Consider the following 12,392-nt stretch of genomic DNA (forward strand, 5'->3'; position numbering starts at 1 on the left):
AACAATGCACTTTAAAAACAGCTGGAAAGCTGAGTACCCTGGGGGGGCGGGGGGGAGTCTTTCACGGGGACCCCTGGCCCACACCAGCCAGGCTCCAATTACCCTGCATATCGTTTCAGTCCAAAGTGCTGTCTTTTCCCATTACATTCTCAAGGCCTAAGTGAAAAACAAAAGCAAACAAACAAAAACCGAAGTTTTAAACTGCAAATCGAGTTCTGAAAGTCTGAGTCAGGCTTTGCTGTGCTCAGAATTAATTCCACTATTCCTAACTTGCCCTGAAGTGAAGTCACCAAAGAAAGAATCGCTGAGACTTGAGGACTCAAAGTTATAAGCCTCATTATGATTTAGCTTTAAAGCTTTCCCAGGAGTGACAATACAAAACGAAGCTTCTCTCAGTGCTAAGGTTTTGTCTCTTTTTTATATATACATAAATTTAGTTATTTATTTTTGGCTGCGTTGGGTCTTCGTTGCTGCACGCAGGCTTTCTCTAGTTGCGGCGAGTGGAGGCTACTCTTCTTTGTAGTACACGAGCTTCTCATTGCAGTGGCTTCTCTTGTGGAGCATGGGCTCTAGGCACACGGGCTTCAGTAGTTGTGGCATGCGGGCTCAGTAGTTGTGGCTTGTGGGCTTAGTTGCTCCGTGGCATGTGGGATCTTCCTGGACCAGGGCTCAAACCCGTGTCCCCTGCTTTGGCAGGCGGATTCTTAACCACTGCGCCACGAGCGAAGTCCCGAAGTTTTGTCTTTTTAATAAAAGCATTTATTTGATTGATATGACCTGTGATACCTTGATTCGATTATTTTTCAAGAATTATTTTTCAAAATGAGCCACAAAAATTTGTTTTCTTCAGTCTTGTTAGCCTTAACCTACTATCCCCAAATCAACTGCAATTTACCTATTTTAGCTGCTTCATTTTTCCCCCCTACTGCTGTGAACTTTAGTGGACTGAGTATGAATCAAATAATAATAAAGCAAAATGGGTGACACGGCTGAGTATGTAGTAGAAGCTCAATAATTATGGGTTCCTGCCCCAGGACTTCCAGCACGCTTCCTTGTTTGTGTGTAGGGATACCACTCATGTGCTTACACCCAAGAATGGCTTTGTCCATTGATGTCAATTACCTTTCTGTGGCTGTGATGTAGAATTCCAAGGACAGCTCTTGCATCCTTTCTGATGCCAGCCATTCCCTCCTGAGCACTTTCTTACATACTGCTCTGTGAGAGGCACTGAGGGGAAGCAGACGGTGTATAAAGCGTGGTCCTGAAGCACCCAGAGTTGAAATAAAACCAAGCCTTGTGAAACATACAGCTGCAAGTCTGGAGAGCATGTCGTCAAATACGACAGCGACGGACACAAGGCAGCATGGCATGGAAAGAATGTGTGTTGTGTAGTTAGACAAACCCTGTAGTGGGTTGAATCGTGTTCTCCAAAAAGAGATGTTCATGTCCCCAAATCCGGGTACCTGTGAGTGTGCCCTTATTTGGAAATTGGGTCTTTGTACTTGTAATGAAGTTAAGGGTCTTGAGAGGTGGTTGTCCTAAATCCAGTGACTGGTGTCCTTGTAAGAGAAAGGACAGGGAGCAATGACAGAGAAGAGAAGGTCGTGTGGACATGAAGGTGGACATCAGAGTGATGTGGCTACAAGCCAAGGAATGCAAGGCTTGCTGGCAACTATTGGTACATGAAGCTGGGAGACACAGAGGCATGGAGCAGACTCTCCTGCAGTCTCCAGGAGCCTTTCAACACCTTGACTTCAGACTTGTCGCCTCCAACACTCTGAGACAATAAACCTGTTGTTTAAGCCACGCAGGTTGTCATGATTTGTTACAGCAGCCCAAGGAAACTGATACAACTGACATGGGTTCACATCCATTCTGCACCAGTTTCCGTGGCCCTCTCTAAACGAGGGTTCATAATACTTACCTCGCAGAGAGATCAAAACCCAATTTAGACTTGGTGTTATGGACACTCCACCTCTTACAACCTCTGCACCTTGGGAGTGAGACTTAACACCTTGTTTCTCGGTTTCCTCACCCATACAATGGGGATGAAGACAGCAACTACCCTGCAGGGCTAGTTTGAGGATTACAGGAGATTTTGCACAGAAAGCACAGGTGCAGAGAGCAACAGCTGCACAAAGAGGCCCTCCAAAAATGTAAGACCTGTCGTTATGGTTGCCATGGGAACTGACTGGACAGGAAGTTGACTAAGGTTTGAGACAACAGGAAACTGTAAGCAGGAAGTAAACATGTAGGGGACCTAGAAGCAACGGTCCCATTTGGACGGGTCACAGAGAAAGAAGGGGATGCTAGGTTAGATCCAAGGTGTGGGCAGCTCAGGAGTATAAGCAAAGAAAGAACGGAACTGAAGGAGCGTCTGCACAGAGGTCCCTGAGAGCCCAGGGACTGACTTGAGAAGAAGATTGGACAGCTTCTTCCTGACGCTGAAGTTAAAATTCACTAGAAATCCTAGGGACAGTTTAGAAGTGATACACTGTGAAATAAGTGTATGGAAATCTTTGAGTAAGGATATAACCCCTAAAAAAGGATGATGAAGAGGGATTAGTCCAGTGGGCTAGACTAGAACTGTGTTCTGCGAACCTCGTGTAGCGAAGGGCTGGTTTGTTTCCAGCCTAAGAAGGGAGGGCTGCTACAAAAGACAATAAAATACAACAAAAATAGATGTCTAGAACATGGAATAAAAAAAGGCCATGACTACCCCCAAAACCCAATTTTTTTGTTATCAGATTCAAATATACACAAAATTACTCTGTCAAATGATCATGAACATTTTGAAATTATTTTTTTTTCGCGGCACGCGGGCCTCTTACCGATGTGGCGTCTCCCATTGCGGAGCACAGGCTCCGGACGCGCAGGCTCAGCGGCCATGGCTCACGGGCCCAGCCGCTCCGCAGCATGTGGGATCTTCCCGGACCGGGGCACGAACCTGTGTCGCCTGCATTAGCAGGCGGACTCTCAACCACTGCGCCACCAGGGAAGCCCTTGAAATTCTTACTCTCAGTTGCTGCCTGACGTTATCACAGACCCAGAAGGAACAGCTGATCCTCAGACAACACGTGGAGTAGCTCTTCCAAGGAGTGGAGCATGACGAAAGAGGAGAAACAGGACAGACCAGTGGGTGCCAGAGGCAGGGGGTGGGGATGGATGAAATGAGTGAAGGGAACTTCCAGCTATAAATAAATGTCCTAGGGACCTACTGTACAGCATGGTGACTAGAGTTAATAATACTGTAATGCATATGTGACAGTCATTAAGAGACTAAATCTTAAAAGTTCTCATCAGAAGAAAAAAAATTCTGTAACTATGGATGGTGATGGATGTTAACTAGACGTTGTGATGACCATTTCACAATGTATACAAATAGTGAATCATGATGTCGTCCACCTGAAATTAATATAACGCTGTATGTTGTTTACACCTCAATTGTTTTAAAAGAAGCAAGTTAAAATCAAGAGGAAGCGCTCAGGGGGCTACTGTCATCTTCAAGGAAGCTGGAGACAGAGGTGGCGAAAATGCGAGTGAGGAAGAGACTCAGACACAAGGTATTTTGAAAAGTAAATTGATGGGGCGTGAGAATAATGAACTTTAGCTAACTAAGGAAGAGCTGACTCCAAGGTTTTCATGAGACAAATAAGACTGACCCATTTACTGAATGGAAGGAATAGGAGAAAAGTGCAGTAAATGGGGGAAATAACCATATACTTAGAGCGACCAGACTCCGCATACCATAGCTCCTGCACTTTCATGCTCTACAGCCCCGCACCTGCCCCACAAGTGACAGGAGAGGGTCTCTTCTTCACTGTTGCCTTGGTGAGCGAGAATTATAGATCGACCATACCATCACAGTTAAGTTAAAATAAACCTTGTGGCTTGAAAGTAAAAATTTCCATGATAGAGAAATTATTAGAGGGAAAAGTTGGTAAAGAAAGGTAAACTTGGTTTAAAAAAGAAGAAGAAAAAAAGAAAAGAAAAACTGTTTAATAAGACTCCCTGGCCACAGGGGGTCAGTGTTGCTTCGAAGCAAAATTACCCTAAGTCCCTTTGGGGGTATAAAGGTCTTACACGAAATGACTACGTTTTCTTCTAAAAGAATGTTAATTTCAATATATCTGATTTTTAGACTTATTGACTGACAGATGGTTACAGCATGTTAAAAAAAATCAACTTGTTAAAAATATATGTTTCATGCAAAAATTAGCTTGGACCCTCCTCATTCAAAAGCAATAAGAGAAATTAAGGGAGGGGAGGAATATATGTATACAAATTACATGCATCCCCTCAAATATCTATCTATAGGTATATAGATATATATTCAATCTCACCGAGAGCTCAGTGCCAAGGAAAAGGAAAAAACCATGCCTTTAATTACTCTGTAACTGAAGAGGTCAGGCACACACTCATAACATCTCTGGGTAAAAATAAAAAAATAAAAAAATAAATGCTCTACTGCAAACAATAAACTCAGAGATTAGTATTGGCAGAAACATTTGCAATGTCTTCATTCTAAGATTAGAAGAGTTAAACAAAGTAATGCAAGAGTGAAGAAGAATAGAGATCACCTCGAACACAGGGACAAAAAATTACAATGAACTTGTTGGGGAAATCCCATTGGGATGATTGGGGCCAGTTTTGGGATATGTTGTGTAATTTTGATTCATCCATGTTGCCCAAGTTCCACGCTTATCTGAAACATTTGGGTATTCATTCATGCACTGCTCTGGACAAGAACAGAGAGATCCCAGCCCTCATGGAGCTGTGTTAAATGAGCAAACAAATGTGTGAAAATACAATTACACATCGTGATAAAGGCTCGGAAAGAAAACAGCAGAGCAACCAGACAGACCTCTAGGAGGAAGTGACATTTAAGCGGACACACCGAAGACCATTCAGGCCAAGAGTTGTGAGCGAGCATTTTGGTTCACAGACACCAAAGCCAGCGTGGATAGACCACAGTGAGTGAGAAGGAAAAGAAAATCCTGGGTCTGAAGAAGTTCAGATGTATCCCAAGTGCAATGGGAAACCAGTGAATGAGAAGACTCATGATCCCATTTGCATTTACAGGGAAAGAAATCATTTGTCTGTTGTATCAATGGATGGGGTGGGGATTCAGCAAGAGCAGAAGCAGGGAGACCCAGATGTGGTTAGGAATTTGGGTGGTAGTCCAGGAAGACGATGTCTGAGAAGATGGAGAGAAGGAAACAGGTTCTAGACACTTGGAGGGAGAATCAGCAGGTCTTATCGGGGATCAGATGGGGGAGGCCGGGGGCAATATTTCTCTTAACTGTATGCTTATGCCCTACAGCTGCAACTTAATTTTATTGTTTCTACAAAGAAATACTAACCTTTCCTCTTAGAAGTAGAATTATTAAATTTTCACTGATTATACAAAGAAGTAGCAAATAATCATATATCGTTGATTGTTCTGATTTATGTACATAAAATAATACCAGCTGAGTGCCATGACTTTTTAATGCCAATGGAAGCAAAACTATATGCAGCCCAATGCTTGTAAAATTTAATAAAGATGAAAAGATGATTATTCCCTTGCAATTCTGATTTGATATCCATTGTTCAAAATCTCTGTTGATTTATTTTCTTTTAGAAATATTCGTGGGAAATTAATATGTTGAATCCAAAAATATTCATCCGCAAATCTATAAATTATAGTCAAATTTAATTTCTATTCTATGGGAACATTTTCAGTAACACGCAAGCCCTGTGATAAGAGTATCTATGTCAGCCACACAACTAACAGGAAAAATGATGGGCCTGTGGATACATCTAAATCATCTTAAAAGAACAAGGACTGGGCTTCCCGGGTGGCGCAGTGGTTGAGAGTCCGCCTGCCGATGCAGGGGACGCGGGTTCGTGCCCCGGTCCGGGAAGATCCCACATGCCGCGGAGCAGCTGGGCCCGTGAGCCATGGCCGCTGAGCCTGCGCGTCCGGAGCCTGTGCTCCGCAGCGGGAGAGGCCACAACAGTGAGAGGCCCGCGTACCGCAAAACAAAAACAAAAACAAAACAAAAAAAAGAACAAGGACTAACGTACACTAAATGGGCAAAGCTTTATCCTAAATTAGTTCTGGACTTTCTAATGAAAATGGAGATTACCTGGGCAAGTTCGTTGCCATCTGGCAGAACTGGACCAGCCGCTCTTGTGAGTAGAATCCTAAGGGAATAGATTTCAAAAGATGTTAGATGTCAGGCGGAGACTGCAGGAGGCTACAGGTGTAGGGGTTTGGGAAATACTTTTAAATTACAGAGCATAATGCTAAAAAGGCAGTTAACTATAACGGCTATAATTCTCCTGCAAAAGAGTTTAGCACAAACAGACAGGTAGTTACTGGGCAATCTCTGCTAAACACCAGAAGTATGTTCAGATCCGCACATGTAAGCTCGGGACACGCACTTACCTGGATCCGTTCCGGTAAGACTCTCGCTGGGTCGCTACCTCATCCCCATCATTGTCTCTTTTCCAAGGAACAGCCCAAAGACTTTTCACACCTCTCTTTTGCGATTGCTGTAGGAACAAATCAGGATAATGGTTGTAAAGGGCTTTGAAAAGATAAAAACGGCAATACAATGCAAGACAGTATTATATAATCAGTTATGATTTCCTTTTACGATTCACCTGTTACATTTTATCATAACTATAGGCTTTATCTAAGTAGAGTATAAGTATCATACATTTATAATTGTACATTTTATATCATGTAACAGGATTACATTGTTAGTACTCAACAAGGAAATGAATCCTAAAATCTCCTTAAAAAATTTTTTTTAACTATAGCTATGTTGGTTTCATCCCAAATCTTGAAATCTGACTTTCTCAGGATGGGATCGAGGCATATGTATTTTTACAGCTTTCTAGGTGATTCTGATGTGCACCCCAGCTTCAGAATCTCTGCATTGCTTTGACGAATATCAGATTAGAGTACGATTGTGGCAATCAAATAAAATTTATTTTAATGTATATATTTAAATTGAGATTTAAAAAAATAACAATCCTTATAAGTTAGCAAGGTAAGAAATGCAAATAATCTGCCAATTAACCCACATGTGGATTATGTAGGTTCATTGTGGATTTCATTTGGGGTTTGCAGGCTCAGTGGCCATGGCTCACGGGCCCAGCCGCTCCCCGGCATATGGGATCTTCCCGGACCGGTGCACGAACCCGCGTCCCCTGCATCAGCAGGCGGACTCTCAACCACTGCGCCCCCTGGGAAGCCCTCATTTGGGTTTTTTACAGCAGTAGTACATGAGTTATTTCTCTGCTCGTCCTGCGCTGGTTACTGCAGGATCGGTCTCTCTCAAAATTGCAAATCTCCAGAAGGCGTCTGTCTCGCAGGTAATCAAGAACAGATCCCTGAGCTGCCAGCGTGGTGACTTCCTCAGCTCTGGCTCCCTTCCTATGCAGGGTGTTATATGAAGCTCCTTGATGCCATCGGTGCATGGCAGCGATGCCATGTAGGAATCCCAGAGCGCCAGTGCCCGGCGTGTCGAGTCCTGCCCTGTGCCAAAGTCACTGCCTGGCTGCGATCTCACCAGCATCACTGAGATGTCAGCATGCTTGGCCCTCGGCACACACACGCTGTGATGTGCTGTGCTGTCCGATGACGCCGTGAGCGCGCGCATACGCACACACACATGCGCGCGCGCACACACACACACCACACACACCCCCTCTCGGTCACACTTCTAGGTTGGTTCCCCAAAGCGCTTCCTTATGCTCCCAATGCCACTCCCAGATCTGTAAAATTAGCCTTTCTGCTTTTGGTCCCCAGACGTGAGACCCGCACCTGGTGGAGGGTGTGTGTGGAGAAGGCAGGAGAGGCCCCGAGATTAATGGATGAGGACGCGGGTGAGGGACCGTTGGCAGCTGAATTAGAAATCCTCTCATCTACAAATCTGGGGTGTCTCTATCACACCAAGTTTGACTCAAATCTCTTCTCCCTTATTGTCTGGAGCTGCCCATCAAAAAGGCTGCTCCCAGGGGTCTGGCAGAAATGCTTGAATTCTAGCTGGACCACAATTTAGGGGCATGCAGTGGCCTCCTAATGTCATTCCCAGAGTCCTCTGTTTGCTATGGAAGGGAAATCTGACAGACTAGTAATATTGTAAGGAAAATTATAGAAAAGCCAATTTTATTTACAATTAAACATATAATTTAGTCTGCCTTTGCAAACAGCTGTTCCAATATTTATCTTTTATTCTTCATAAAAATATAATAAATCTATAGCATTATTTCTCCCCCCCCCCCCACCCAAGTACAAGTTTGTTACACAGTCAAACAATTCTGACCAGTCCTCTGGAAAACAATCCAGCCCGATGCTAGTCCGTTAAGCAAGCGTGTCGTTAAAGCGTTGTTTGTCAAAGCTGGTCTTTTCCAAGGTGACCGTGTCCCCAGCTCCATGAATGCACCCACTTCAGACATTGCTGGTCAAGCAAAGCCTCTGTACTTGTCCCTGATCGGTGTAAAACAAACTCCAGGATGACACTCCATCTAAGCAGGATAAGGGATGGTGGGACTCAAACTGCAGGTGAGCAGCAGAAATGCCTCAGACCCTGAAGAGCTGACTGTCTCAAAAGTTTTGAATCAGGCTTAGCCAATGTCATAATTAGCATTTCCTTTAGGAAGAAGCGAGAGAACTATAATTTGGTTTGGTAACTCCCTCACCTGGTCAAGTAAGATGCAAACATATACTCTCAAAGAGCTATTGTTTTCAATTCTTTCTTTTGAGATAATTTCAGCCTTACCGAAAAGTTGTAAAACTAGTACAAAGAATACCCACAGAGCCCTCAAGGAGATTCCCAAATATTGACATTTTATCACGATTGCTCCAACAGTCTCTCTCTGTCTTAAGCACAGTATGTTTTTTCTGAAGCGTTGGAAAGTGAGTGAGAGACATAATAACCCCCTCGTCCCAAATACCTGCCTTACCACATCGCAATTATCAAAAGCAGGAAATCAGCACTGATATACTACCAGTATCTATCCTATAGATCTTATAACAAGTTTGCCAGTCGTACCACTAGTCCTATGTAGCAAAAGAAAAGGAGACAGAATTTTAAGGCTTTTAGGTGAGGTCACAGTGGCTCTGAGATTCTTTCTGGTAACAAGGTAGCATAAGAATTGTTAGGGCTCAGTACACAGTAGTCCTGGTCTAAAATACTCCTTGGTATTTAGACCTTGAAACCTGCTGCTATCTTCTCAATTGAAGAGTAAGAAGTGAAGATCCAGAATGTTGATTATGTACCTTTTTTTAAAATGAAGTATAGTTGCTGTACAATGTTATGTAAGTTACAGGTGTACAATATAGTGATTTGCAATTTTTAAAGGTTATACTCCATTTAAAGTTGTTACAAAATATTGGCTATATTCCCCGTGTTGTACAATATATCCTTGTAGCTTATTTTATACCTAATAGTTTGTACCTCTTAACGCCCTACCCTGACACTGCCCTTCCCCCCTTCCCTCTCCCCACTGGTAACCACCAGCCCGTTCTCTATATCATGAGTCTTCTTCTCCTTTGTCATATTCACTAGTTTGTTGTATTCTTTAGACTCCACGTACAAGTAATATCATACAGCATCTGTCCTTCTCTGTCTGACCCACTTCATGCAGCATAATGCCCTCCAAGTCCATCCATGTTGCTGCAAATGGCAAAATTTAATTCCTTTCTATGGCTGAATAGTATTCCATTGTGTGTGTGTGTGTGTGTGTGTGTGTGTGTGTGTGTGTGTGTGTGTATACCATATCTTCTTTATTCATTCATCTGTAGATGGACACTTAGGTTGCTTCCACATCTTGGCAATTTCAAATAAGGCTGCTATGAACTTTGGGGTGCATGTATCTTGAATTAGTGTCTTTTTTTCAGATATATACACTGGAGTGGAATTGCTGGGTCATATGGTAGTTCTATTCCTATTTTTCTTTTTTTTTGAGAAACCTCCATACTGTTTTCTGCAGCGGCTGTACCAATTTACATCCTACCCACAGTGCACGGGGTTCCCTTTTCCCCACACCCTCCCTAGCATTTGTCATTTGTGTTCTTCTTGAGGACGGCCATTCTGACAGGTGTAAGGCGATACCTCATTGTGGTTTTGATTTGCATTTTCCCAATGATCAGTGATGTTAAGCATCCTTTCATGTACCTGTTGGCCATCTGCATTTCCCCTTTGGAAACATGTTTATTCGGTCCTTCTACCCATCTTCTAATTGTTTTCTTTTTTTTTTGATGTTGAGTTGTATGATCTGTTTACATATGTTGGATATTAACCCCTTATCAGTCATACAGTTTGCAAATATCTTCTCCCATTCAGTAGTTGTTTTCTTGTCTTGTTGCTGGTTTCCTTTGCTGGGCAAAAGCTTTTAAATTTAATTAGGTCTCACTTGTTTATTTTTCCTTTTATTTCTTTTGCCTTAGGAGACAGATCCAAAAAATATTGCTACAATTTATGTCAAAGAGTGTTCCACCTGTGTTCTCTTCTAGGAGTTTTATGGTTTCAGATCTTACATTTAGGTCTTTAGTCCATTTTGAGTTTATCTCCTTTTATTTCTTCTCTGTTTCTCTTCTGAGCAGCTTAATTCAACAACTCCTACTGACTGCCTGATACACCCAAGACACTATCTTTGGTTCAGGACGATACAAAGTTTTGTAAGATGCAGTCTCAACACCCATGAATCAAAATGTTATTAAACAATCAGCAGCTAAGTGGAAATAAAACAGATCCTATGATAAACCATAATGGAAAAGAATATGAAAAAATGTATATGTATGTATAACTGAATCACTGTGCTGTACAGTAGAAATTAACACAACATTGTAAATTAACTATACTTCAATTTTAAAAAGAGAAAAAAAAAGGAGGGATAGAATAGATTATTGAGGCCCAGCTGTTTGGTAGATGCCATATCAAATGATTCCTATGCATATCTCATTTTTCACAAATATGGTGACATTGGCATTATTTTCCCTGTTTCATAGATGGGAAACTGAGAAAGCTGCCCATCAGGTCCATGCAGTGAGACTCAGAGAGGGATGTGAACCGAGGTCTGCCTCCAAAGCCCTTGCTCTGCTCCTCAAAAATGAGGTAGAAACACATCATGTGGAACAGCCAGGAGGGGTAGAGAGAGAGGGAATGAGAAAATAAAAATTAGTGAAGGGGAGGAAGCCTTTCCAGGCCTCAAGGATAAACCTATATTTGAGCACAGACTGACGAGCGGATAGGATTTTGAGGATAAAGATGAAGAAACAGTCCAGACAGAAGCGAAAGCCAGTGGCTTGAAATAGCCGTCTGCAGGGTCCTACGCTTTGACTCAGCTGAACAGCCAGAATAGGTTCTCGTGACAGAGCAGAGGGAACGCGGTTTCTTGAGGAAACACGGTTTCTTAAAAGTTCAAGTCTGCCCCAGGGGCGTCCCAGGGACAACAGAAGCCTGGAAGAGATAATTCATGCCATTGGGCAAGAAACAGCTTCTCCCCTGGAATCAGTGGTTGGCAAGCTTTCTTTTCACCATGAAGCTCTTTCTGATTTCTTTTTTCACAAGGAAGACTTGCCCATTTGAGCTAAAGAGTATAAGATGGTACTGGGAGCCCTTCTTCAAATCCTCTCTCTCCTCAGGGTGCTAGTCTCTTCAGTGTGGACAGAAGCAGAGTCAGGACTTGCTGGACTCCTGCCTGTTGGTCAAGCAACAAACTGCAGTTGCCTTGGAAGCGATCTGGTTGGGGGAACCTCGCTATTTCTGACATAAAGAGATGTTTGTTTACATTTGCATCTTCTAAGGAACTGATGCATAACAGCTTCAGCAGGACATTACATCCTGGACAAAAATCGTATTGATGACACTATCATTGACTGCTGAGAAATTATAGTTAGAAGGAAATTTTGTTTATACTTATATGTCTATAATAGACTGAATAATAATTTTATATTGTAAACATTCAAATTACATTACGGGCCCAGATCAGCATGTTTTGAAAGATGCTCATTTTGAAGTTTGAAAAGTTATACAGGCCTCAGCTTAAAAACAAATGTGTTTTAAGCTCCAACTCACAGTTTAAAATATTATGGAGAAGGTTTAGGCACCATTAGCCTCTCATGGGCTTAACCACGTCCCCTCTTTCCAGAGACCACGAGAGAGGAGAGCATCCTGGGCTGCTTTCCTCATCTCGCTTCAGATGCAGAGCATCACGAGCCCACGGTCCCCTCCCACGGCGCAGGGAAATCCTCACTTCCCTCCCTCCAAGTTCATGAACACTGTCTACCACTTTTTTTTTTTTTTTTGGCGGTACGCGGGCCTCTCACTGTTGTGGCCTCCCCCGCTGCGGAGCACAGGCTCCGGACGCGCAGGCTCAGCGGCCATGGCTCA

At 43.0% G+C, this 12,392-nt stretch overlaps 1 protein-coding gene across 1 annotated transcript in view; it reads right to left on the reverse strand.

Moving 5' to 3' along the window:
- Positions 1 to 5,864: 5,864 nt before the first annotated feature.
- Positions 5,865 to 12,392, reverse strand: part of LOC309970517 (uncharacterized protein) — a 58,593-nt gene continuing 52,065 nt past the window's right edge. Inside the window, exons 3-4 of the mRNA XM_082852953.1 lie at positions 6,434 to 6,540; positions 5,865 to 6,189 (exon numbers count right to left, since the gene is read on the reverse strand). Coding sequence (XP_082709079.1) covers positions 6,087 to 6,189; positions 6,434 to 6,540 — 210 coding nt within the window. The 3' untranslated portion in view covers positions 5,865 to 6,086. The remainder of the gene's footprint in view (positions 6,190 to 6,433; positions 6,541 to 12,392) is intronic.

The sequence above is a fragment of the Leucopleurus acutus genome (genome assembly GCF_964270905.1).
Source record: "Leucopleurus acutus genome assembly, chromosome: 13".
Classification (NCBI taxonomy): Eukaryota; Metazoa; Chordata; class Mammalia; order Artiodactyla; family Delphinidae; genus Leucopleurus; species Leucopleurus acutus.